Source organism: Sarcophilus harrisii, chromosome 2, assembly GCF_902635505.1.
Source record: "Sarcophilus harrisii chromosome 2, mSarHar1.11, whole genome shotgun sequence".
In the NCBI taxonomy this organism is placed as follows: domain Eukaryota; kingdom Metazoa; phylum Chordata; class Mammalia; order Dasyuromorphia; family Dasyuridae; genus Sarcophilus; species Sarcophilus harrisii.
Window position 1 is genome coordinate 373,427,352 of NC_045427.1, and position 26,538 is coordinate 373,453,889.

Sequence of the window (26,538 nt, forward strand, 5' to 3'; positions counted from 1 at the left end):
TTTTGAAGTCCCCTTGCCTTGGAGTGCTATTCTAACAATCTGTCAATGATTTAAAAAGGCTTCTGGCCTAGGAATATAATAATTTTTTCCCTTAGGTTTTAGGGAAGATATATCAGTGATCCTGAAACCCTCTGACTTTAGAGTACTGACAATGTCTGAAATGATTCTAAAGTCTTCAGGCCTTAAAATAGTCCTACAAACATTACTGACCAATAGATATAATCTGTCGGTCAGTGACAAATTCCTGGGACAAAGGGAACAAGACTACTCCTTAAATCTACCTGAAAGCCATAAAATCAGCAAATAAGTACCATGAAGCTCTGATCCAACTCTGTCCCATAAATCTATCTCCTTTCTCTGGGCTCCGTGCTAATCTCTTTTGGAGTTTAGTCTGCGTCAGTGGGCATTACAATTCTAACAAACTTTGCCCCTTGACGAGGACATGGGTCCAAGCCTGCAGATTCTTTTGGGACACCTCATGACGCCGGTCTGTGACCCCAAACTTTTGGGGTCCCCTTTCCCAATCTCAACATACGCATAATACACCGGTATGTTAGAACCAGTAGTTCCTCAGTCGTAAACAGGATTTTCACTTTTTCCAGAAGTCTCAATCTGTTAGATTCAGAATCTACGGGCACCTGATCGTGCCAGACTGGGCGGCCTGCGGCCAAATCCAGCCTGAGACACCGGTGTGAGCCTGGGCAAGTGTTTTTCTGCATTTGTAAAACAGGGGAAGAATAGCGCCTACTTCCCAGGTGCTGAGAAGATACAGTAACTAATATTTGTAGGGTCTCTGCAAACGTTAAAGCTGGCTCCATGCACGCTGGCTGTTGCCTCTCTCTAACAATTCCGCATTTTCGGAAGAAAATGACGAGCCTGAGGGTTTGTTCGGGATTTCAGACTCCTGCTGCTGTCCCCCATTCACTGCGCATCCTCACGGAGGGCTCACCGACGCCAGTTTCTAGACAAGAAGCCCATTTACTTTTGCTAAGTGAAAGGGTTCCTGCCTACGCTTGTTTATTCCGACTCCCGCGGTGGGAGGCGGCATCCGGAGCCGCAGGAATGGGGCGGGGTGGGAGCGCCTAGGACACGGGGAGAGGGATCGGGCCTGGCAGACCGGGGAGAGACCGGAAAAGTAACTTCCTTTAGGAAGTCGCGAATTAGGGAAGCGAAACCAGATTTGCCCCAGCAAGCCGCGCTGGCCCTCGGAGGCTCCGCCCTGCGCGCCGCAGCCCCGCCCGACCCCCCGCCACCGGAAGTGCAGCTGTAGGGCGAGTCTAGGCGCCTCCCGCCCCTCCTCCTTCTTCTTCTCTTTCTCCTCCTCCTCCCCCAGCCGCCTCTGCCGCCGCCCGCTGCCAGCCTCCCGTCCTAGGCCTGGTCCTATTGTGCCCGCAGAGCGCCTGGGGTCATGTGGAATCATCGCAGCGGCCGCCTCCGGGCCCACGGCTACAATCTGCAAGAGCAGCGGGATCGCTGGCGGGAGCGGGAGGCAGGTGCGGCCCGCGCCGGAGGGGCCGCGGTGCTCCGGGGCTGCATCCTCCCCCTAGGCTCGATGGCCCCCAGCCCAGAGCCTCTGAATCCTTTTACCCTCCCCCCACCCCTTTTGCCCCCTCCCGACAGCTCCTGACCCTTGTGATTCGCATCCACTCTCCTCCCCCCCCCCCCTCAGCCCCATCCTGGCCTCCTTGATCCCTACTCTTGGCCCCCGGATCCTCCGATCCCCCTATCTTGCCTCTGGGATCTGCCCAAAGGCCCTGGTAAATTTGATTTCCCTCCTCTCCTTCCAGATCTGTAACATGCCCCTCCCCCCCCCCTCCTGCCCGTCCCTGGCTTTTCAGATCTTACTACCGAGAGCCCCAGAACCCTGTGACGCCCCCTTTCCCCTCCCCAGCTCTGGCCTCCTCGGATAACTCCCATTTTCCTCTCTGCTCTTCTGATCCCCCTTAACCTCCATTCTTCCTCCTCGGCTGCTCCCCCTTGCTCATTTACAATCTGTGTGTTCCCCCCCCCCCCCCCTTCTGACCCACTGGCCCTTGTGACTCTTTCTGCCGACCCCTCCCACCCCCAGACTTGGCTTGACCTGAACCTTTTTGTGACCCCCCAACCTCTGGCCTCCGACTTTTCTGGCCTTCAGCTTTGGCCTAAACTTCTTGGCCATATTCTCCCACTTGGGGCCTGATCCTTTGGTCTGTGTATCCTCTAGCCTTAACCTGATTCCCCCATGTTCCCCACTTTGGATTTGAGCTCCTGGCCTCTTTCCTCCAGCTTTAAGGAAGGCCAGGCGGGAACAGCACCTGGTCAGCAAGAGATTGCTGAGGGACAGTGACCTGGAAGAACCCAGGGATGAATTCCAGAATAAGCCCCTGGAAGAGCTGGAGGTGAGTTAATGCTGTAGCCTATTTCTTCGATGACCAAGAGTTCTCTTGAAACACTATCCAAATGAATACAAAACATCTTGACTGCTACTGGTGCTTAATAGGTTGTTAGGTTTGGTTAAGAGAACCCAGGGTTATAAATAACCTGGGGTTATTTAATTGTTTACATACTTTAAAGATTACTGGGCTCTATCTCTTCTGTGACTAACTCTCCACTACTCCACAGGTGCTACACTTACTCCGGATGTCTCAAAGGGGAACGGAGAAGGAGAAGGAGAAGGCTTTAATCAGCCTACGGCATAGCCTACAGCATCCTGAGACACAGCAGACTTTTATCAGGTCAGTACTCTTATTTCAGTGGCTAGAATACCTGGGGTGTGAAGACTTAGGAAAGCAGATCTTGATTAGGAAAATGGTTGGATTTCATCGGATTGTCTAGTCCAACTCTTCTTCTGGAGAGGGGAAATGAGACCCTGAGAATTAAAGTGATTTGCCTGAGGTCTCAGAGCTATTTACATATTAAGAGTTGAGATTTGAATCTTGCTTTGTTGGGAGATTGGAAGAGACTTATTGCATGGGTTGAGCCAAATTCTAATATTTGGTATTACAGGCTAGAAGGCAGTATTCGTACACTCATCGGACTCCTGACTAGCAACTGGGCTTCACTGCAGATGGAGGCAGCTCGATGTCTGCATGAACTCTCCCATGCTGACCAGCCGAATGTGGCAGAAGCCTGCCTGCCTTCCACATCCTACCTCCTCACATACCTTTCTGGGCACAGTGCTGACTTCATAGTAAGAGCTCACCTTATTCCCTTTAATCCTTCACTTAGTGTGTGTGGGGGAGTCAAAAGAGGGTTCTTAGAGATCACTAGTTCAATAGTGATGAATGATCGATATGGAGGACCAGATATATGAGTTATCTAGCCAAGGGTCCCATATGGTATTAGTAGAACTGAGATTCCTAGGTCCTACATTCCAATTCTGGAGTTCTTTTTACTTTGTACTTATTGTCTCCATTTATCCTTTTTTTTCCCTTTCATTTTGGATTCTCCAGAGATAATGTTTCTATGTAGCTTCCATTTTTATGACTTTAAATAGCTCTTTTAAATGACTCTTTTGGAATATATATGCTTTTAAAAGTTTTTTGTTAAAATTTAACATTGAACTTCAATAAGTCATTAAACTTGTTTACTAATTATTACATTTAAATTCATTCCAATGCATAAAACATCATATAAGAGAGGCAGAATGGTGTAGATAGGGAATTGACCTAGGAGTCAAGACCTGAATTCAAGTCTTTTCTTTGTTATATACTATGTGACTTAGGTCACATAATCACTTAACCTTTCAGTGTCCAGGAAAATCTGTAAGATTATAAATTGCAGGACAATTTCTGATCTGGCTTGTTGTTATGAAATTAGTCCAGCTTTTTAAAAAGCATTATATGAATTTTTGTCATCCCTTTCTGTTAGATGTTTTTAGCCTGAGGCCCATGACATATTTAAAAAACTAAATTAAATTTAACAGTCATTTTTAAAAGTTTTGATTTCCCAGCTCTCTCTCCAACCCCACTTCCACCCTTGAGAGGGCAAGCAATACGATATCAATTATACATGTGAAGTCATGTAAAACATATTTCTTGTTGCCACATGCAAAAAAGCAAGTAAAGTGAAAAAAGTATGCTTCAGTCTGCACCTAGAGTTCTCTCTGGTCTGTGAATGTTAAAAAAAAAATATTTTGATAACTCTATTTTAGTATTTCATTTGCAATCCTAAATTTTTTTTTGTATTTAAAAGCATTATTCTGAGGAGGCATAGGCTTCACCAGACTGCTAAAGGAGTCTGTGACATAAAAATATTAAATATAATTGCTTAAGTCTTCATCAGGATTTTTGGTCCATTTCTTGTCATTCATTTCCCACTACATGTAGTATTAATGTGTATTATATTTTATGGTTATGCTTTTTTCAGTTTATATTTTTTTCATAAAGGTTCCACAGAGTGAAAGCTAGAAGGGAATTCAGAGACTATTTAGTCAAAATTCTTCATTTTACAGATGAGGAAACAGGCCAGAGAGCTTAAATGATTTACTTAAGGTCTCACAGGTAACAGAACTGGGACCCAGGTTCTTTGACCCCCAAATCCAGTAGCATTGTAGCAGATTTTTTTTTTTTTTTTTTTTTTGCAAACCTTATACTTGTTTATCTTAATTGTATTATTATATTCTATTACATTTATATGGAACAATTTATGTAACCATTCTCCTACAAAAAGTTTTTATTTTTTAAAATTACATATATTGCTGTGATAGCCTTGTGTAATTTTTTAAATTATTATTTTGATAAGATTTTCAGATTAAATTCCTGACAAAGGAAATATTGGATCACGGGGATATCATGGGGAATATATTCTCTTGCCACTTTTGGTCTTTACCTTTGCCAGCAGGTACATTAATCAGATGTTTACTATCCTTAAGAATGACTTAATTTGTTTTCTCTCTGTGTTCCTCTTGGTCTTTTTGAGGTCAGACACCTAGTGATGGAATTTGGATCCAAGGGCCTGGTTCCAGACTCATGTCTGTCAATCCACTGCTCAGATGCCTGAAACCCTGTCTCCCACTGCCATCCCACTGCAAGACCTAGTATCAAAATCAGTGACTCTTGGACCCACATTATGTCACATTTCCTTTGAAAGTCATATTATTAGCATTAACTAAAGCGGTGGTATAAGGCACGAGTAGGTACTGATCCTCAGCTTCTGATTACTGGTGCACTGGGATAAACAAGTCTGCTCATGTGTCCAGTCTGATTGATCCCTCAGGGGCTTGGGCAGAACCTTGGGGGTGGCCAGTGTTCACTTGTTGAAATGTAGAATTCCTGGGCTCAGAATTTGTTGATAAAAATGTTTCAAGGATTCCCCTCTTCTTAATCTGGGGAAGGGGAAAACCTCAGAATTCTTTCTTGTCCCCTTCTGTTCTCAGGAGCTATGTCTCTACACACTAGGCAATCTGGCTGTGGAGAGTGAGGCTGTGAGGAGGCAGCTTCTTCCGCAGGGCATTATTCCAGCTCTTGCTTTATGCATCCAGGTGAGGGATCCAATGCTCTTCACTTCTGCATGCCTTTACTGCTTGGGGAGGGTGGCTCTAGACACTGCTTTCTTTCTGTTCCTTCATTAAGATCTACATTGTCTTATTCCAGTCCCCCCATGCAGCTGTTCTGGAAGCTCTTGGCTATACCTTGTCACAACTTTTGCAGGCCAATGAAGCTCCTAAAGAAATCATCCCGTAAGTAAATCCTCTTTCATTTGGGACAGCAGCATGGGAGGGGAGACTGGTGGACAAAGGTGAGCCCCAGGCTCAGTAAGTATACTTACTTTGAGTGTACTGTTTGTTTCTGGTTTACTTTCCTAACTTCCAATCCTGAGAGGGGCCTCAAGTTTGAGTGTCATTTTCATTTACAGTGGGATCTTGAGGAGAACCTTGTATTTTCATTCATACTCCAATTTATTGTGCCCCTTTGATTGGCAGCTCTGTCTTGGACTCCGCCATTCTCCCAAACATGCTTCGACTTCTACACCCTACCCCAGAGCTGGGGGCTAGTGTTGCTGTGGAGTTTGCCTGGTGCCTTCACTACATTATCTGCAGGTACCATGGGCTCAAAGTAGGAATGCCACTTAGCATAGTATTTGCTGAGACTGCAGGGAGTGGGGTGTGACAGTGCTAAATTCCCATCTTATTTTCTTTAAGCCTATTTTCTTTAGGCTTTGAAAATAATTTTAAGTACTATTATTCTTCTTTAGTTCTCTGTGTAGTAAGGCCCAGAGTTCATACTGACTTTGGTTGATGGCTTAGTCTAACTTAGGGATCTGGGATGTGGGGACATGATTATGCTTCCTTCTCTACTCCAGCCAGGTGAATAATCCACTGCTCATTTCCCGAGGAGCTTTGTCCACTCTGGGGCTATTGCTGATGGACTTGGCTAGGGCTGCCTCAGGATCTGTGGATACAGGACTGGATCTGGTAGGTAGAGGTGTCACTGAGGAATTCTTTACTACCCAGAAGAACCAGGTGTGTCTTAAGCCCTGCTTGGGTGACATGTCGTTATATAGGATATCCTTGGTGTCCTCCCTTCTTGTTAAATATTCCCCTGGCCTTGAATCACCAACTAACCCCTTGTCCTTCCTGCTACCACCCATCTTGCCTTTGCAGTTGGCCTGCCCAGTTCTTCGTTGCTTTGGTAACTTGCTGGCAGAGGAAGGAGCAGCAGATGCAGGGGTACGAGTAGATTTTGCAGACGAGCGAATTATAGTGGCCATGTTTATCTTAATGGAGTTCTTCATCCAGCACCAACCTAGCCTGGTTCCTGAGTGCCTCTGGGTCCTCAATAACCTCACTGGTATGTGATGGGGCTAAGTGAATTCACTGCAGTGATTTTTGTCTCATTAAAGTAATAGTAGCTTCTCCACACATCTGGGGACTTCTTAGCTTAAAATGAGTTTGGGATGATTAGAAAGGTGTTTTATTACCTTATAACACATGTGTAACCATGCTCTTGTAACTATAACTTACTTGCTTGGACTTGAGTTCTGTGAGTAACCTGGTCATGGTGCCTCTTCTCTAGTAAAAGATCCTGGCCTCTGCACAGCATTGCTGTCCCTGGATCTGGTTGCTCCCCTCTTGCAACTCTTACCTATTTCACGGGTGGTACGCATACTGGTAAGTAGTGGTTAGCACATTTGTTGATTTATGAGTTAGGAACACAAGAGTTTGTGTTGTCCTTTTCGATTTTTAGTAGTATTGTATAGCAGGAAACAAATAGGAATTGGCAATTAGGGTGCTTTCCTCTGAACCTTAGTACCTGTGAGTGTAGATGTTGTTTGGTTATTTGAAGCCTCAGTTTCATCTGTAAAACAAATATAATGAAGTACTGAAGAAAGCTCTTTAGAATGTTTAAGTGCTATACAAATGTTAAATGTTATTGTGTTTGTAGGTGCTCACAATCCTGTGCAACATTGCTGAGAAGGGACCTTTCTACTGCCAAAGGCTCTGGCCTGGTCCAGTACTCCCCCACATGCTAGATATCCTGACCCTTTCTGATTCTGAGGTGGTAGGACAGAGCCTGGAGCTGTTGCAACTGCTGTTTGTACACCAGCCTGAGGTGGGTTTTGATTCAGGTTCAGGTTCCACACTTTGGGAGTTTCATAGGCTAAAGATAGGACTCCAGGGGACAGCTAGGTGGTGCAGTAGATAAAGCACTGGCCCTGAAATCAGGAGGATCTGAGTTCAAATCTGGCCTCAGACACTTAACACTCCCTAGCTGTGTGACCCTGGGCAAGTTACTTAACCCCAATTACCTCAGAAAAAAAAAAAAAATTTAAGATAGGACCCCCATCCTAACCAGCACTGATATTACTTATAGGCATATATGCTTTCCCTGCCCTACTTTCCCCAGCAGAAATCTCCTTCCCTCCCAATCCCCATCATTCAGTGTAGAAAATATGGCACATCCATGCCTCATCACAAAAACTTTCTTGTCTCCTCTAAACAGGCAGCTCAGGACTTCTTACAGCATGCTGGTCTACAGGCTTTGGAGAAACACAAAGAAGAGCCTGACCTCCAAGAACGCATACAAGCTCTTCAGGAGGTGGCACTGGGAGGAAGTTCACTTGTACCGAATGCATTGGCACTGCCATAACTTCTCCCTTTCTTGCTTGTATGGGCCAGCCCTGTTTTTCTGTGGTTCAAAAGTTATCGTCTATGCTCCAATTATGTTTCCTTTCAGGGTTGACTAAATGGGCACCAGGTCCTGGCTGCTCAGAATCCCGTCCCATTTCCTGTCTTCCCTCCACCCCACCTCAGCCCCTGCCCCTCCCCCTGCCCCTTCTTTTCCCTCTTTCATATATCACAGCTTCTCTTAGAACTGACAAGTTGTATTACATTAAATTTCTTCAGTCACAATATTGGTGGATAAATGTGTATGTTTGGGGATGGGGGAGTAAAGGGAACATTCAGAAAAATTATAGTTCAATTACAATACAAGGTTTACATGGAAAGAATTTTAAAATATGTGAATATTTCATTCCCGGTCCATCAGAGCCAAAGCTCTGAGGCAGCTCTTAATATGTTTTCTTGAGACTTCAGGCTTTGCTATTCATCACATTCACTAGTGCTGTAGCCACTTGTTCGCTACTGAGGTTGTTCAAGGAGACATTCTTCTCCTGGCCAAAAGCTGAGAATAAAAGTTAGGAAACATCTTTTATGTATGTATCACTGAATGAAGAAATGGGCCATATTAAACACAAGATGTATTATAGACTGTTTACTGACATTCTGAAAAAAAAGAACTACCATGGGTTGGAATGTTTTCCTATTTTTTTTTTTTTACTGATAATGTGTAAATTAAAGATTCCAACTAGATTTGATGTTAAACTACATCCTTAAGGTTATGTGTGGGTACACTAGAGCTACGTGGTAAGGCAAAGGGGCCAAGCCTCTGGTTCCATCTCCCCTATGGGGGCAGAAAACCCAAGAGCAGGGGTTTGACGTGGCTCTTAGGATTATGCCTATGATTCTCCCGTTAGAAAAACCTATTTACAGTTGTAATGTGGGGCTGCATCGAGTCTTTCTGGGGTTGAAACCTGTTAAAAAACAATGGGCTACAGTGCTCCCCACCCCTCCCGTGTGGCCCCAAGCTCCAGCTCACCATAGCGGACCCATAGTTTGGGTTGCACCTTGGAGCACTCCCGGATCAGGATGGGGAAGTCGGGATTCGCTTTCTTTAGTTCCACATAGTGTTTCTCAATGAAGTCCCTGAAGGAGGGAGTAAGGGTGGAAGTCGCTCACCTTTTTTACGCTGCTTTGAGATGGGGGAGGCTTCGATACTTATGTAACGAGATGTTTTAAAGGCACATCCTCCCCGGTTTACTAAACACTAACGATCAGAGAGCCGGCGTGACTGAACCAAGTGACTTGGGGTCTGTCAGAGAGGGGCGCCCTCCTCCTGTTCCCATTCCCCTTTTCCTTCCCCTCCACTGACTCCCCCAAACCACCCGCACAAGAGATGCAAGATGACCTCGCGAGGTCGTGACCTTTCGGCCTCCGCCCAGCTTGTCCCACCCGTCCAAGCAACGCCGTCCAACCACACCTCACTCCTTGACTGCTGGCCGAGCGCTGGCACAAGTGGATGCGGATCTCTCTCAGGTTCTGGCCTACTTTGGAACCAATTCCGCGGGCTGCGGCGGCCGCCATCTTTCCCAAAGACTGCAGAACACCGCTACTCCTTCAGTCTCCGGAGGGAAAGCGCTAGTACGGCCAATCACGGAGAGCTATCATTCACCTCGCCAATCTGCTTTGGTCTCCGGCGAGTTGTCTGTCCTCCTGCAGGATTGGCCAGATGCGGGGGAAGGGGTGGGGAGAGTGATAACCAAAGTGACATTCAGCCAATCACGTTAGAATTATCGAGAGGTCTGGCGGGTTACTGGCCCGTTCATTTCCGTAGAAGACTAGTTCACGTCTACGTGAGCGGAGTTGCTATGGTAATGACACGTAGGGAAGGTGGTACTAAGCGTAAGGCGGAAGTCGATTTCGTCGCAGAGAATTGTGGGTTATAGTGCGTAATGAATTGTGGGTAACTCGTTTTTAAGTCTGCTCTTCCTACCTGGTCGTTTGTTTTGGGTACAGAAACCCGAGTCAAGATGCCGGAACGAGACAGTGAGTGCGGGAGTCTACTCCTTCCCCCTTAGGACTCTCCCTCGGGTCAACCCTTAGTATTAAGAACTTTCCCTGTGGTCAATTTAGGACTGCCAGGGCCAGGCTCGATGGGAGCGAGAGAGGGTTCTTTTCGCGGGCCCGATCTGGGTCTCTGGGGTCCGGCTAGCGCGGCGCGAAGCGAGGAGATGGGGAGGATTAAATCTTTTCTTTTCTTTAGGCGAACCGTTCTCCAACCCGCTAGCTCCGGATGGCCACGATGTGGACGATCCTCATTCCTTCCACCAGTAAGTGTGACTGGTGCGGGGAGGGGTCGAGAATAGAGGCAGCTCCGTTGGAAGGGTGGGACCCCAAGTTGGGGTTACGGGCTTTTGAACTTGTGCTTTAGAATGCACCTCCTACGCCCTGTTCGAAAAAGTGACTCTGGACTCTTAAAGTTCATGCCGACTGAACTTAATAAACAGGTCCTCTTAAAACTTCACGTATGCTAGTGTCAGTGAAGTCTGTGTGACTAACGGGCACTAGCTCAGGAAAATAGTGCCTGCTGTATGTAGTAGGCAGGTTTTGCAGTCAGGACCTAGTATCTGTCGTCTGGGTTTTGCTTGCTGTGGCTCGCATAATCATGAGCTAGTTATTTAATCTTTCTGGACTTGGTTTCGTTATTTTTTGAAGAAGAATTTGAACTAGATCATCTCTCTGGATCTTTACAATTTGGAAAGACTTGTTTTGTTTAAGCAGAAATCTGGTTGCCAGGTGATGAATTTTTTCATTCATGGCAAGAACCTTATTTAATAAAACAAATGTGGAAAGTTTGCGGCTTTTGTCAATTACCTGCACTGATTAAATCAAGGATCCTCGAAATAGTTTTTTTTTTTTTTTTTTTTTTTTACTGTTACTCATTGTGTAAAGAAGTAATAAGTATCTCAGGGGAAAAGAGGTGCTAAAAGGAAGTGCTAATTTGTCACTCCATATTTGATACTCTTGTACTTTGTTTCACTAGATCCAAACTCACCAATGAAGACTTTAGGAAGCTTCTCATGACACCTAGAGCTGCACCCACATCTGCACCACCATCCAAGTCTCGACATCATGAGTAAGCTGATGGATATTCCCAACCTATTTCCTATTGTTTCCTATTTCCAACCTATTTTCATTGCATACTTTCCTATAGGAAAACATTTAAGAAAGTAGAGGATAGGAGGAGGCTGTTGTTTCTTATTTCCAACCTATTCTCATTGCATACTTTCCTATAGGAAAACATTTAAGAAAGTAGAGGGTAGAAGGAGGGATTATTCTGTTGAGGCTGCGGTTGGGTTGGGTTTAAAATATATTCCTTTGGGACTTCTTTCTGCTCAGCTTTAATATCTTTGCCTCTGAGGCCTCCTCTTGGGATTTGGGAGGATGTGGTAGCATTTGTTATGTTTGGATTTTCTGCTTTTTTGTAGAATGCCAAGGGAATACAACGAGGATGAAGATCCAGCAGCACGAAGAAGGAAAAAGAAAAGGTGAAAGGAAGGGAAAGGGAAGTTAGATCTTAATGTGGACATTGTCCTTACTTGTAAATGGTATTAAGTTGGATTATAAGAGTTGGATATATAGGAGTATAGCTCTAAAAAGATGAAATATTACTCTTTTTTTTGGAAGCTTTCTATAGATTTTATGCCTAATAGGGTAAATATATGCTTTTACAGAATTTTCGTTTTAGAAATTGCAAAAGTTCTCTTCTGGGCCTGGGTCTTTTTCTTTCTTTGTTTTGGGTAGTTGGAGCAGGGTGGTGTAGGTCAACAAGAATCAAGAGGTATTCAGCTGAAATTTATAAAGAGTTGGAAATCCAAATAATATTCTGCAGCTTTGTGGCTTAATGGGAGTAGATACTTAGTAATTTGAAGGTGAATAAGCAATGACTGGGAAAGCATTAGGTATTGCTTTCCGTTGCAGAGTAAATTTCATCATACAGAGAAAGAAAATGCTGTGAGAGGGTATGTAAGTAATTGGGTGTATTATAGGGAGTGTGAATTTTGGCCGAGAAGTTTGTGTATGAGTAGAGTGGATAGACATGTAGAGAACAGAGTCCAAGCAATAGGCAGGAACAAATTTGCTTCACTTACATTTGAATGTTTTACATGCTTTTTTCTCATTCATAGTTACTATGCCAAACTCCGTCAACAAGAAATTGAACGTGAAAGGGAGCTAGCAGAAAAGTATCGGGACCGTGCCAAAGAAAGGAGAGATGGTGTCAACAAGGATTATGAGGAAACAGAATTGATCAGTACCACTGCCAACTACAGAGCTGTGGGACCTACTGCTGAGGCGTGAGTAGACTTTAGCCTTGGTTCATTTAAAATTTAATTTCCACATCAGGTCCTGTGAAGCTGCATAATTATGGAAAATTTTAATTCTTCTAGACTTGAGTATCTTTTAATGTGGACTTTGGCCTCCTCCCACCTAAACCAAACTACTATACCAGCCCTATGGCAATAATACTAGATTGATCTGATGATAGTTCCTTTTGTTGTATAGTGATAAATCTGCTGCAGAGAAGAGGCGACAGTTGATCCAAGAGTCCAAATTCTTGGGTGGTGACATGGAACACACTCATTTGGTGAAAGGGTTGGATTTTGCCCTTCTTCAGAAGGTGAGATGATTTTGTGTTCTTTTTGAGTTGTGGATGTTACTGGAATGCTGAATGTCTTTGGGTTTCCAAGAAGGGGAGCTTTGGTGGATGGGGAAGAAACCAGTCTCTGGCTGTGTTGTAGCATTATTTATAAAGATTAAAGGTGGAGTTTTAGGGGATAGTACTGTCCCAGCCACACCTCTTATTTTTCCTTTAGGTTCGAGCTGAGATTGCCAGCAAAGAGAAGGAAGAAGAGGAGATGATGGAGAAACCTCAGAAGGAAACAAAGTGAGTGTATGAGGGGGAAGATTGTAGAGCTGGAAGGGCAGGATTTGGACTAATGGTAGAACTGGCTAATGGCTTCTTTTTTTTCTTTTTAAAAGGAAAGATGAAGATCCTGAGAATAAAATTGAATTTAAGACTCGTTTGGGTAAGAGCAGAAATGTTGTCTATTAAATCAACAAGGCATTAGCCTTGACATTTCTTGTTTTCAACAAGGCTAGATTTTATCAGAATCTTAAATACCATCAAGTAAAAATGTAGCATAATTGTGCAATTATGGCAGAATTTTTGAAAATTCCACACATTTGTTGTTTCTTTTTTCCTCCCAGAAAAAAGTATTTCTAAGTACATGCTTTGAATACTGAACATTGAATGCCATTTTTACACTGCTTTAAACCAAGTTTTAATTCCTTATAGATCTTGTCTCCTTTTTCATATACCATCAAAATCAGTTTGAGAGTTATTCTAATATCAACTATATATCCTTCCAAATGAACATGGAAAACAGTGGCACTTTTTCGTAAAGTAATTTTTAAGTGACTTTAAGTCACATTTTGTAAAGCATATATTGGAATATGTTACATACTCTTTAAACTTAGACAAAGGTTGGTCAAGACCTGCATAAAGTTTTAAATTTTATAATACCTTTGGTATTCCTTACTACTTTTCTGTTTATACTATGAACATTTGCTTGAAAAACTCATTGTACAGCAAAATCATCACTAATCTGACTGTAAGGACTGCTTTCGAAATCATTCAAATATAGCCAAAATATCCCAGTTACATTACTGTTGAGACAAATAATTATATGAGAGATTGTATCTTTTGCTTCTATGGCAAGTTACAAGGCTTAGAATCTTTTAGTGGAGGTTAGTGAAGAACAATTCTCATTGGAAGGAAAATAAGTTACTATTTATAACTCCTGGGTTTGGCTATTGCATAAATTTTCCTGTTAAAAAAGATACCTCCTGTTAAAGGTATCTTATCCTTTTAAGTTCTGATTGGCCAAATTATAGAATATCTCAAACTATCAGATATTAAACATGAATAGAGAAATCATTGCCTGTAGGAATCTCCCTATCTATGATTTACATGAAGTGTTTTGTTACCTTTAAGTTGTTACTCAGTTAACTATTTAAGTTTATTTTCCACTCCTCCCTAAGAAGTAATCTGTTTTTTAGTCTCTTGCCTTAATTTTTCCTCCCTCTGTAGTATTGTTTTTCTTATCTCCTCCCCCTAAATGAAATACTCTTCCTTTCTTTATCTGTCCAATTTCTATTCATTCTTCAAGACTTGTCGATCTCTTTTTTATTGCTTATCTGTCAATCTCCTTTATAAAAACACCTTTACAACCCATTCAAACATTGGTTTTTCTATTTGCTAACCTTTTCTGATTCTGATAGCACTATGTATTTTAACATTTTTTTCTTTTTCTTTTCTTTTTTCTTAAAGCATTTTTTTATTTTTATTAGATTTGCCTCTTCTATTACATTATACCCTCTTTGAAGATTAAGACTGATATGATATGATAGTGCCATGTTCACAGTAGGCAATTGGTAAATGCTTACTTATTAATTATGCCCTCTTAGGCCGCAACGTTTACCGTATGCTCTTCAAGAACAAAGCTTATGAAAGAAATGAGCTGTTTCTGCCAGGCAGAATGGCCTATGTGGTGGATCTGGATGATGAGTATGCAGACACAGACATCCCTACTACACTTATCCGAAGCAAAGCTGATTGTCCTACCATGGAGGTACCTGCACTGATATTCTCTAGGACTACTCTTTGTAGGAAATGTGGGAGGGATATTTTCCTTCTAAAATTGGTCTTTTCTTAGTTGGTTGACTTGTTTTCTTCTTGGGATTTTCAGGCCCAGACCACACTGACCACAAATGATATCGTCATCAGCAAGCTGACACAGATCCTTTCCTATTTGCGGCAGGGCACCCGGAATAAGAAACTTAAGAAGAAAGACAAAGGTTTCTGAATGGTCTTGGAGAAAGACCTTAATTTTCTTTGGAGACTGAATCTTGTGACATGCAATGTTAGGAAGCAATAAGTTTATTTGGTATATTTGACTTAGAGTCATTGTGCAAGTCAGAGAGGGCCTTGAGAATCAGGACACAGGATATTCTCAGAATCAGAATTGAGTCGAGACTGGAACATATATTTCTTTCTCCCTGACCAGTTTGGGAAGTAGCATTCCAGTATGAGGCATATTGAGAACAATGTTGATGGTGCTTACTTTACACGCTTTCCTCCTAACCAGCCAATAAGTATTTTTTTTAAATTTTAATTTCTTTTTTTTAATTATTGTTATAGCTTTTTATTTACAAGATATATGCATGGGTAATTTTTCAGCATTGACAATTGCAAAACCTTTTGTTCCAATTTTTCCCCTCCTTCCTCCATCCCCCTCCCCCTCCCCCAGATGGCAGGTTGACCAATACATGTTAAATATGTTGAAGTATAAGCTAAATACAATATATGTATACATGTCCATACAGTTATTTTGCTGTACAAAAAGAATTGGACTTTGAAATAGTGTACAATTAACCTGTGAAGGAAATCAAAAATGCAGGCGGACAAAAATAGAAGGATTGGGAATTCTTTGAAGTGGTTCATACTCATTTCCCAGAGTTATTTCGTTGGGTGTAGCTGGTTCAATTCATTACTGCTCTATTAGAACTGTTTTGGTTCATCTCATTGTTGAAGAGGGCCATGTCCATCAGAATTGATCATCATATAGTATTGTTGAAGTATATAATGATCTCCTGGTTCTGCTCATTTCACTGAGTATCAGATCATGCAAGTCTCTCCAGGCCTTTCCAAAATCATCCTGCTGGTCATTTCTTACAGAACAACAATGTTCCATAATATTAATAGACCACAATTTATTCAGCCATTCTCCAAATTGATGGGCATCCACTCTGTTTCCAGTTTCTGGCCACTACAAAGAGCAGCCAATAAGTATTTACGTAGTGCTTACTGAATGTGTAAGAGCTTGTGCTAGGGACTATAGGAGATAGACTTTGGTGTATAAATATTCCTATGTTGACTTTCTATTTAATTCAGTTTCTACATTACCTAGCACAACATATAAAAATAGATGGCTAGAAGTATCTTTTCATTGTGATGAAATGTTTTTTCATAAAGTTATAGTCCATACCAGATGTCTCTTTTTGCTCACCACTTTTTCCTCGGCTTCTTGAAATCTGGCCTTTGTTCTGAAATTCTTCTCCCAAAGGGTACCTGTGAACTCTTAATTGCTAAATCCAATGGATTTTTTTTCTCAGTTCTTGTCCTCCTTGAATTCTTGGAATCTTTTTAGACTAGCCTGGAACTGTCTTCCCCCAATTTAAAAAACTTTTTTTCACTCTTTTATTCTTAATATTCTCTGTATTTTGACTCCATAGTTATCTGGCTTCCTGCTTTCTATCTCTTTATTGTTTGCTAATTGCTCTTTTTGAGCCTTCAGTAACTGGTAGGGTTTTGTTCTTGATTTTTTTTCTATTAGTTTTTTTAAAATTTTTAAATATTTCTTTTTTTTTTTTCTCTTTTCTCAGTAAATTTCCCCCAAGCAATAGGACCATTACTTTTGTTTTTGTTGTTTTGTTTTGTTTTTTTGCTGAGGCAATTGAGGTTAAGTGACTTGTCTAGAGTCACACAGCTAGGAAGTGGTAAGTGCCTGAGGCCAGATTTAAATTCAGGTTTTCTTGACTTTAGGGCTGGTACTCTTATCCACTTGGACTCCTAGCTGCCTGTAGGACCATTACTTTTTTTTTTTTTCTCTGAGGCAAAGACTTGCCCAGGGTCACACAGCTAGGAAGTGTTAAGTATCTGAGGCTGAAACTCAGATCCTCCTCACTTAAAGGACCAATATGCCATTCACTGTGCTATTTAGGTGGCCCAGACCATTACTTTTTTTTTTTTTTAAATAGCTTTTTATTTACAAGATATATGCATGGGTAATTTTTCAGCATTGACAATTGCAAAACCTTTTGTTCCAATTTTTCCCCTCCTTCCTCCCTCCCCCCCAGATGGCAGGTTGACCAATACATGTTAAATATGTTAAAGTATAAGCTAAATACAATATATGTATACATGTCCATACAGTTATTTTGCTGTACAAAAAGAATTGGACTTTGAAATAGTGTACAATTAACCTGTGAAGGAAATCAAAAATGCAGGCGGACAAAAATAGAAGGATTGGGAATTCTATGAAGTGGTTCATACTCATTTCCCAGAGTTCTTTCGCTGGGTGTAGCTGGTTCTAATCATTACTGCTCTATTAGAACTGATTTGGTTCATCTCATTGTTGAAGAGGGCCACGTCCATCAGAATTGATCATCATATAGTATTGTTGTTGAAGTATATAATGATCTCCTGGTCCTCATTTCACTTAGCATCAGATCATGTAAGTCTTTCCAGATCTTTCTGAAATCATCCTGTTCAGACCATTACTTTTTTTTTTCTTTTTTTTTTTTAATTTAATAGCCTTTTATTTACAGGATATATGCATAGGTAACTTTACAGCATTAACAATTGCCAAACCTCTTGTTCCAATTTTTCACCTCTTACCCCCCCACCCCCTCCCCTAGATGGCAGGATGACCAGTAGATGTTAAATATATTAAAATATAAATTAGATACACAATAAGTATACATGACCAAAACGTTATTTTGCTGTACAAAAAGAATTGGACTTTGAAATAGTGTACAATTAACCTGTAGGAAATCAAAAATGCAGGTGTGCATAAATATAGGGATTGGGAATTCAATGTAATGGTTTTTAGTCATCTCCCAGAGTTCTTTTTCTGGGCATAGCTGGTTCAGTTCATTACTGCTCCATTGGAAATGATTTGGTTGATCTCGTTGCTGAGGATGACCTGGTCCATCAGAACTGGTCATCATATAGTATTGTTGTTGAAGTATATAATGATCTCCTGGTCCTGCTCATTTCACTCAGCATCAGTTCGTGTAAGTCTCTCCAGGCCTTTCTGAAATTATCCTGTTGCAGACCATTACTTTTTAACAAAAAAAATCAAGTGAAATAAATTCATACTGATTTTTTTAATACATGACTCATTCCATTATTTCTGAGAGTGAGGAACCATGTTTTTTTGCATATTTTTTCTATAATATTAAAAAGAACTGATGTTGACACTGGGAATGAAATGGCCCTACCATGTTATTCTTATTCCTATTCTTATTTTACAGGAAAGCTGGATGAAAAGAAACCTCCGGAGGCTGACATGAAGTATGTATATTAGTTTATTTTTTTGGAGGGAGAGAGGATGTCCCTCCATAATATAGAGTTTAATTATTCATTTTATTACTTAATAGTATTCTATTGTTTTAATTATATGTAAAGATAGTTTCCAGCATTGTATATATGAATTCCAATTTTTTTCCCCCCTCTGGAAGCTCCCTTACCCTAACACCAAGAAAATATAGATTTTATTTTTTAATGTAAATAATCGTGGAAAGAGAAATTTGTGGGTGATCAGCTGTTCTGGAAGTCTATGGGAAACTTAGTCCAGGAATCCAAAGACATAGTAGATTCCATACTTTTTGGGAGCTATTCACATCTGGGTCTATGCCTTTTCAGCATTTTTGAAGATGTTGGAGATTATGTACCATCAACAACTAAGGTTCCAAGGGAAAAAGAAAGGGAAAGATACCGTGAACGGGAGCGAGATCGAGATCGGGACCGAGAACGGGAAAGAGAAAGAGAACGGGACCGGGAGAGGGACCGAGAAAGAGAGCGTGATCGGGAAAGAGAAGAGGAGAAAAAGCGACACAGTTACTTTGAGAAGCCCAAAGTGGATGACGAGGTGAGTCATGAGTTTCAGGATTTTTATCACAAGGAAGAAGATAGACAAATTTTAGATCCTGGCTAAATATAGATTTCCGTATGGTAGTCCCTATAAAAGTTTTTGGAGAGATCTAATGTAATTTCCTTGGTAAATGGAGTATAATCTGAAAATTCTCCACATAGTAAATAGTATCTTGTTTTTGCAGACTTAGGGGTGGTGGTGTAAGTAGAGAATGGGAATTTAGAGAGGAGAGAGAATTAGGGGCATAGGCCCACTCCTTGAATCAGAATAATGATTAGAAGATTGTTTTGTCTTTGATCAATTTGGGAAAATTTTCATGATGTGAGGCAGTAATACCTTTGGTAACAGATTTTTATACTTGCATTGAGCAAGTACTGGATGGTAGTAATATGTAAGGATGAATGGCAGCCCTATTCTTTAGAAAAACTGTTTGTAGCAGGAAGTAAGATATCCCCACAGTATAACCCTAACCGATTGGGAAAAACCATAAAAGTAGTGGATATTTGGGAAAGTGGTTAAGAAAGGAAGAAAAGGATAGTAGATTTGCTGAATGTGATCGAGAATTAAAAGTAGGTATTTTTGATATTTGATATTGACCTTACTCTCTTTTTTCCCTTTTCAGCCCATTGATATTGATAAAGGTAAGTTATATTCATGTTGTTAAGTAGGTGTCATAAAGTGTTCTGAAGAGTTAGAGGCCTGCATCTCAGCTCCTGTCTTTAATTTGACCTTGGCTTAAAATTCTCACACATTACACATGTTAAGAGTTGGTATTCATGGTGCTGTTTGATTCTGGGCAACAGTGTCCATGATTGCTCAAAGGAATCAGTGTAGGTTAGTTATATGACGTAAAATGAACCCTGGTGTTTGCATAGTAGTAGTAGCGGAATACAGGAATTATTGCTAGAGGAAACATGGAAGTTGCTGAGAATCTCATTCTACTCAGTTTTGTAAGAATTGGGCTTGGGTGAGGTTGGGTCCTGGCTCAAGTCTCTTTTGCTTTAAGAAGAATCATATAGTCTTTTACTCATAGGTCCTGGATCCGCCAAGGAGTTGATAAAGTCCATCAATGAAAAGTTTGCTGGTTCTGCTGGTTGGGAAGGTGGTGAATCATATCCTTTAATATAACACAGAATTATGAATTCTTAAAAAACTTTTTAGCTGTACTTTGTTTCTGATTTCCCCAAAGCTATGGTTTGACTTGAGAGTTGCCTTCTTCCCTAGAAGACATGTTTATAGCAATCATTCTCTCTTTAGGATTACAGTTTTTCTATGACTTTTATCCTCTTATTTTGTTCTCTTTCCCTTCCTTTGCCTGGACTCTTATCATTTGTTTCAGTATATCCCTCATTTTCCTTTCAGAGAGCCATTTCTATTAACAAATGATAAAAAGAAATCAGTTAAACAAATCTCATCATCATATCTCTCACCACTTAAACTTATGAGTCCCCTACCTTTGCAAAAAAGGAAAAGAGATACACTTTTATACCTGCTTTTTGGGGCCAAGCTTGTTCATTGTAATTTCTCTAGCATTTGGTTGTTTTGTTTTTCCATAGAGATTGTTTTAGTTATTGTGCATATTATTTTCTTCTGTTCAGTTCATATTTTTCCTTTCCTGTGCAATCATAGTATTTCATACAGTGTAGTAATATTCCATTATATTCATGTACCAAAAGCTGTTTCCTGGTGGACATATGGTAATAGGCATCTATTTCCTGTGGCACTTGTTATTATACTTTTAACAGAGCACACACTAAAGAAACCAGAAGATAAGAAGCAGCTGGGAGATTTCTTTGGCATGTCCAACAGTTATGCAGAGTGTTATCCAGCCACGTAAGTAAGGCTTTATCTGGGAAGTGGGAAGTAGGATATTGGGTGGGGTGGGGTTGGAAGACTGAAACTGCTAATAAGAAGATGTCAGGATTGTCAGTGTTAATTGAATCAACAAGAAAGTAGGGAAAGTAAGAAGTTTTAAAGGTCAGAGGAACTAGTCTGGTTCCTAGGCAGTCATGGATGATTAGAGGATGTGTCTTTTCTTTGCCTTTTAGGATGGATGACATGGCTGTGGACAGTGATGAGGAGGTAGATTATAGCAAAATGGATCAGGTATGTCTATTAAAGATTAATACATTAAGAATGCGTTATAATATTTATTTATAAAACTGCCTGCCATCTAGGGGAGGGAGTGGAGAGAAGGAAGGGAAAATTCGGAACAGATTTGAGTGCAAGGGATAATGTAAAAAATTATCTATGCATATGTTCTGTCAATAAAAAAGTTATTAAAAAAAAAAAAAGAATACCCTTACAAGGGAAAAAAAAGAATGCATTATATAATATTTAGCATGTATTGAAGTACCTGCCAGATATCTAGGGGAGGGAAAGGGTTGAGGGAAGGCGTGGAAAATTTGAACAGGTTTTATAAGGGTCACTGTTGAAAAAATTACCCATGCATGTTTTGTAAATAAAAGTATAATTAAAAAAAAAAAAAAAGAATGGGCTATATTGAACCTGTACATCCAGCCAAGATGGTGAAGTAAAGGCAGAAACTTATCAAGCTTTCTCTCAAACTGGTCCAGATTTATTTAAATAATGAATCTAAACAAATTTTAGAGTATTAGAACACACAAAAAGATGGAGTGGAACATTTTTCAGCCAGAGTTAATTTAAAAGTTCAGCAGGCAAGATCTTTCAGCACCAGGGTGGGAATCCAGTTCACAGTCCTAGTATTGGCCACACTAATGTAGCTGCAACTATGGCAGTAAAACTTTGGGCCTCTGAATCAGTGGCAGTACTGGGAGTTTCTAGATTTTTCAGGCTAGAGACACTTAAGATGACTTGGAAGGTCAGCAAGAAAGATCTGTCAGTAAGGTGAGAGGGCCTTGGGAAATCAGCAAACTAAAACGAGTACACAGATGGCTGTAGCAGTGAAGGGGATCAGGGAGAAAGGAAAGAGAAAATAGAATAAATGGGGGGAGGATTCAGTTAGCAGTAATAAGTGGAAAAAGAATTTTGAAGCAAGTTTCTCTGATGAAGGCCTCATTTCTCAAATGTATAGGTTACTGAATCAAATTTATTAAAAACAAAAAAAGCCATTCCTCCATTGATAAATGATCAAAAGATATGAACTAAACTATGCCCAAAGAGCTATAAAATCATGTGTATTATTTGACCTAATAATACCACTATTAACCAGGGATATCAAAAAGATTTTTTAAAAAGAAGGACCTCTCTATGTACAAAAATATTTATAGCAGCTCTCAAGGTAAAGAATTGTAAATTAAGAGGATGACTATTAGTTGGGGAATGGCTAAATAAATTGTGGTTTGTGATTATGATGGTATAGTATAGTTCTGTGAGAAATGATGAGCAGGATGCTCTCAGAAAAACCTGAAAAGTCCTCCATGAGTTCAAGGAAAAGTGAAATGTACTGTGTACAAAGTAATAGCAGTGTTGTGGAATGATCCAGTGTGAATGACTTTGCTATTCTCAAGAATACAGTGATCCAAGGCTACTCTGAAGACTTATGATGAAAAATACTATCCATACCCAGAAAACTGGTTGTGTCTGAAAACAATTTGAAGCATACTTTTTTTAACTTTATTTTTTTGAGGAGGAAAGAGATCTGTGTTTTCTTTCACAACATGACTTTTTTACTTATTTTTAAAAAAATTTTTTATAATAGCTTTATATTTTAAAAAATATATGCAAAGATAATTTAACATTCACCCTTGCAAAACTTTGTGTTCCAGATTTTTTTCCCTCCTCCCCTAGACAGTAAGCAATCCAATGTAGATTAAACACATGCAGTTCCTCTAAATATATTCCCAATTTGTCATGCTGTGTAAGAAAAATCAGATCAAAAGTGAGAAAAAAAACAAAACAATAACAACAAAAAGGATGAGAATACCATGCTTTTATCCACGTTTAATTCCCATAGTTCTCTCTCTCTGAATGGGAACGGCTCTTTTACTGTTTCCATACCAAGTCTATTGGAATTTACTTGATTTACCTTATTGTTGAAAAGACCCATGTCCATCCCAGTTGATCATCACATAATCTTGTTGCTATGTACAATGTTCTCTTGATTCTACTCACTTCACTTAGCATTAGTTCATGTGAGTCTTTCCAGGTTTTTTTGAAATCAGCCTGCTCATCATTTCATATAGAACAATTATATTCTGTTATATTAATATAGCACAACTTATTCAGTCATTCCCCAACTGATGGACATTCACACACATAACATGACTTTTATGGAAATGTTTTACATAACTTCACATTTTCTTTCCTTACTGGGGGGTTGTGAGTGGGGGGAGGAAGGGAGAGAATCTGAACTCAAAAATTTAAAAAACAATGGCAAAAAATCATTTTACATGTACCTAGGGAAAATTATATATATGTGTGTGTATGTTTACAAAATGTTACATCTTGGCTATAGGCTGTAGCGCTATATTTTTCTGTAGGAAAAAGAGCAAGTTAACTGACTAAAGTGTATGTCTTATTTTCCACTAGCAGCATTCAGTGATACATTGAGAAAACTAACAGTATCCTGAATAGTGGTAGAATTAGTTGACTTAACGGAATTACTTAGTTTTCTACAGAAAAATAAGTCAAAAACATTTTTACCTTAATGATGCTTATGCTGCCATTTAAAAATAATAATTATTTTTTTGAACTTAGGCTCAAGATGGTGGTGGTGGGGAGGTGTGAATACAATTGCTTTTTAAATCATTTTAGCCAAGTTTCAAGATTTTCTCATATTTTTAAACACAGTTATTAATGGAATAGCAAATAAGATTGCTTTAATCTTTCTTCTTTACTGGAAAAGACAGGAGATGGTTGGGTATCTAATTATCTGGAGTAATTGATTATTTCAGCCCTTTTATGTTCAAAGAAGCCTAGAACTAGAAAAAGATCCGAGTTTGTTATATTTTCTAGGCTCTGTCCTGGAATGGTGTTAAATGTGGCTCATTAGCCCCATACTACAAACTATAAAGATTTCTTGTGCTAACCACCATTTTTTTTTTTTTTTTTTTTGGTTACAGGGTAACAAGAAGGGACCATTAGGTCGCTGGGACTTTGATACTCAGGAAGAGTATAGCGAGTATATGAACAACAAAGAGGCTTTGCCTAAGTGAGTAGTATTGAAACTAAACAAGGTTTTGGGAGCAGGGAGAAGGGTATGGAGGAGGACACAGTTTGGTGAGGTTAGTTCTCACTTAGGGCCCTTACTTTGAATCTTGTTCTTTCCAATCTCACTATAATGATACTCTTAACTTTCTTATCTATATGTAGAGCTGCTTTCCAGTATGGCATCAAGATGTCAGAAGGTCGGAAAACCAGACGCTTCAAAGAAACAAATGACAAGGCAGAGCTTGATCGACAATGGAAAAAGATCAGTGCGGTGAGTATAAGGAGATGGGAAGCTATAGGTGAGAACAGACATTCAGATGCTTCATCCTTGAAGGCTTGGGGTTGAAAGATTTTGGAAGGAAATTCCAGAATGATTATTCCTTATAGATAGGAGGGGCTTAGGATAGTTCATTCTGTTTCTCAGAGTTCCAGACCCTTTTCTACACTCTCTTACTAGTCAATATAGGCTTGAAATGCGTATTATAATTATTTCTGTTCTTTTTGCAGATTATTGAGAAAAGAAAGAAAATGGAGGCTGATGGGTAAGAAGTTATATTTTTCTTTGGTTAAGGGATGGAACTGAGTTTTTTTTTTTAATTAAAAATTTTTTTTCAAGTATGTTAATTCTTTTTATTTATTTTTATTTTTTATTATTATAATAACTTTTTATTGACAGAACCCATGCCAGGGTAATTCTTTACAACATCATCCCTTGCACTCACGTCCGTTTTGATTTTTCCCCTCTCTCCCTCCACCTCCTCCCCTAGATGGCAAGCAGTTATATATATGTTGAATATGTCGCAGTATATCCTAGATACAGTATATGTGTGCAGAACTGAACACTTCTCTTGTTGCACAGGGAGAATTGGATCAGAAGGTAGAAATAACCCAGGAAGAAAAACAAAAATGCAAACAGTTTACATTCATTTCCTAGTGTTCTTTGGGTGTAGCTGCTTATTTCCATCATTAATCAATTGAAACTGAGTTAGGTCTTTTTGTCAAAGAAATCCCAAGTGTGTTAATTCTTGATGCTATTTCATTTTCTCTTGCAGGGTTGAGGTCAAAAGACCAAAATATTAGTCTGCCGCTCTGGTTCCTGGAAGGATTACTTACCTGGATATTTTTCAAATTTCTTTCTTCCCTTTGCACTTTCTTTAGAGAGGCTGCAGTATTTGTGTGTATGTATGTATGAAATTGTTGTTTTGACTATTAAAATTCATGTTAACCCTTTGTTTTTTTCTTTTTTGCTGAAGAGATTGTATGAAGGGAAAGATGTGGATGATAATGAGGACAATTCTATTTCTTGAGGATTTTGGAAAAACTAAGCGGATCGGTTTCACCATATTCTCATTTCACAATTTCTAGCATATATTTGGAACAAAAATTTACATGTGTAAAGACATTTTAATTATATACTTTATAAACTAGCTTTGGTAGAACAAAGTAGTTGTTTCCCACTTGTAGAAATTGTGGAAACACAAGATGGGGCAGGCAGAGCTAGAAGCAAAGCTCTAAAAGCAGAGCCCTCATCACTGAACTGTGTGGTTAAAGGACAGTTAAGAAGTGTTGATGTGATTTAGGAGAGTAATTGCTGATTCCAAATGATATGTTTGGGGTTCAGCACCAAAACGTGAGATTGGTGTAGGCAGCAGTTGGGGTTTGTCGTGTGAAGAAACCATGATGACCATTCACTTTGGAAAAGGAGGAAAAGGTTACAGGCAAAATGAAAAGACACAATAGATACTAGAAGTGATAAAAATGAAATAGAGTTGGGAGAGCATATAATTAGCAAGGAAAGGGGTTTAACAATAATGAAGTTACAAGAATAGAGACACAGTGGAGGTTGGAGAGAGATACCATAAGACCTGGTGGGACATGAGAGGAGAGACATCACATGGCATGGGGGAAGGGTGAGACTATGGCAGGGAGATTCAGCAAAGATGACATGAGCCCTGAGCAGATTTCTAAGGGAAATTCAAACTCAAGGGTTTGACTGAATACCCATGAACTCCACAGAGGGTGGGACTATGGGGTCAAATTGATCTCTAATCAGTGCCCTGGTCTGGGAAGCAGTTAATTCTATTAATGCTGCGATCTCTCTCTTGCCAACCCAATCCAGTTACTGAGGACCTCATCAGTGTGGGAGAAAGCAATAGATCTGCATAGTATATGATGAATTTTCTCAGCTTTTCTTGAAGATAGAGAATACCAAGTAGAGTTAACTGTCAAAAGAATAATCTCTTTTAATTGAAACTACATTATCTTAATACTTAGATGATAAATGTGAGAAGTAACAAAAGGAGTGGGGATGGGATGGAGTCTCCTTTTAGCATTTGCTGATAAGGGAACTGAATAAGCTAGTTTCAGAGTTTACATCATTCCCCACTCTTGGAATTTCTATGGCATATTTCTGAGCTGGGAATAAAGATGAAGATCATTCTTCCATAACTGCTTCAAGCTGACATGGAGTTTAGAATTGTTCCTAAAGAAATTGTGAATGAAAGGCCCTACTTGCTTCATCCATAATAGAGGATTGTTGGTCCTCCTTTCTTGAAAAGGGCCATGACATCAAGGAGGTGATGCCATGAC

At 40.0% G+C, this 26,538-nt stretch overlaps 3 protein-coding genes across 5 annotated transcripts; 2 read left to right on the plus strand and 1 right to left on the minus strand.

The window, feature by feature from the left end:
* The first annotated feature begins 1,256 nt into the window (after positions 1-1,256).
* Positions 1,257-8,332, plus strand: TMCO6 (transmembrane and coiled-coil domains 6). 2 transcript variants are annotated; one of them, XM_031953402.1, is made up of 12 exons: positions 1,257-1,493; positions 2,266-2,378; positions 2,602-2,714; positions 2,986-3,169; positions 5,357-5,461; positions 5,574-5,659; positions 5,903-6,019; positions 6,283-6,394; positions 6,584-6,770; positions 6,996-7,090; positions 7,365-7,532; positions 7,923-8,332. In XM_031953402.1, the coding sequence occupies exons 1-12, from the start codon at positions 1,409-1,411 to the stop codon at positions 8,067-8,069; spliced, it is 1,512 nt and encodes a 503-aa protein (XP_031809262.1). In that variant the 5' UTR covers positions 1,257-1,408; the 3' UTR covers positions 8,070-8,332. The 2 variants fall into 2 exon arrangements, with proteins under 2 accessions (XP_031809262.1, XP_031809264.1); XM_031953404.1 differs by lacking the exons at positions 1,257-1,493; positions 2,266-2,378; positions 2,602-2,714; positions 2,986-3,169 and adding an exon at positions 5,010-5,112.
* Positions 8,287-9,819, minus strand: NDUFA2 (NADH:ubiquinone oxidoreductase subunit A2). The gene is made up of 3 exons (XM_003756615.4): positions 9,519-9,819; positions 9,078-9,184; positions 8,287-8,603 (listed from the first exon to the last, which is right to left on the minus strand). The coding sequence occupies exons 1-3, from the start codon at positions 9,620-9,622 to the stop codon at positions 8,512-8,514; spliced, it is 303 nt and encodes a 100-aa protein (XP_003756663.1). The 5' UTR covers positions 9,623-9,819; the 3' UTR covers positions 8,287-8,511.
* Positions 9,820-10,068: 249 nt separating this feature from the next.
* IK (IK cytokine) lies at positions 10,069-25,179 on the plus strand. Of its 2 annotated transcripts, none has more exons than XM_012551050.3 (20): positions 10,069-10,084; positions 10,302-10,368; positions 11,082-11,174; positions 11,527-11,586; positions 12,226-12,393; positions 12,602-12,716; positions 12,913-12,983; positions 13,079-13,125; positions 14,567-14,730; positions 14,848-14,956; positions 18,197-18,236; positions 18,588-18,813; positions 19,439-19,457; positions 19,850-19,928; positions 20,569-20,649; positions 20,865-20,922; positions 23,862-23,950; positions 24,112-24,220; positions 24,457-24,491; positions 25,002-25,179. In XM_012551050.3, the coding sequence occupies exons 1-20, from the start codon at positions 10,069-10,071 to the stop codon at positions 25,027-25,029; spliced, it is 1,674 nt and encodes a 557-aa protein (XP_012406504.1). In that variant the 3' UTR covers positions 25,030-25,179. The 2 variants fall into 2 exon arrangements, with proteins under 2 accessions (XP_012406504.1, XP_012406507.1); XM_012551053.3 differs by having other exon boundaries at positions 19,850-19,918; positions 20,562-20,649.
* The last annotated feature ends 1,359 nt before the right edge of the window (positions 25,180-26,538 follow it).

Coding starts and splice junctions, on each gene's coding strand:
- TMCO6 (XM_031953402.1), top strand. CDS start 1,409: ATGTGGAATCATCGCAGCGGCCGCCTCCGGGCCCACGGCTACAATCTG. Junction 5,660..5,902: donor GCTCCTAAAGAAATCATCCC/GTAAGTAAATCC, acceptor TTTGATTGGCAG/CTCTGTCTTGGACTCCGCCA. Junction 6,020..6,282: donor CTTCACTACATTATCTGCAG/GTACCATGGGCT, acceptor TCTCTACTCCAG/CCAGGTGAATAATCCACTGC.
- IK (XM_012551050.3), top strand. Junction 10,369..11,081: donor GATCCTCATTCCTTCCACCA/GTAAGTGTGACT, acceptor TTGTTTCACTAG/ATCCAAACTCACCAATGAAG. Junction 13,126..14,566: donor TGAATTTAAGACTCGTTTGG/GTAAGAGCAGAA, acceptor ATGCCCTCTTAG/GCCGCAACGTTTACCGTATG.
- NDUFA2 (XM_003756615.4), bottom strand. CDS start 9,622: ATGGCGGCCGCCGCAGCCCGCGGAATTGGTTCCAAAGTAGGCCAGAAC. Junction 9,185..9,518: donor GCCAGCAGTCAAGGAGTGAG/GTGTGGTTGGAC, acceptor TCCCTCCTTCAG/GGACTTCATTGAGAAACACT. Junction 8,604..9,077: donor CAAACTATGGGTCCGCTATG/GTGAGCTGGAGC, acceptor TTTTATTCTCAG/CTTTTGGCCAGGAGAAGAAT.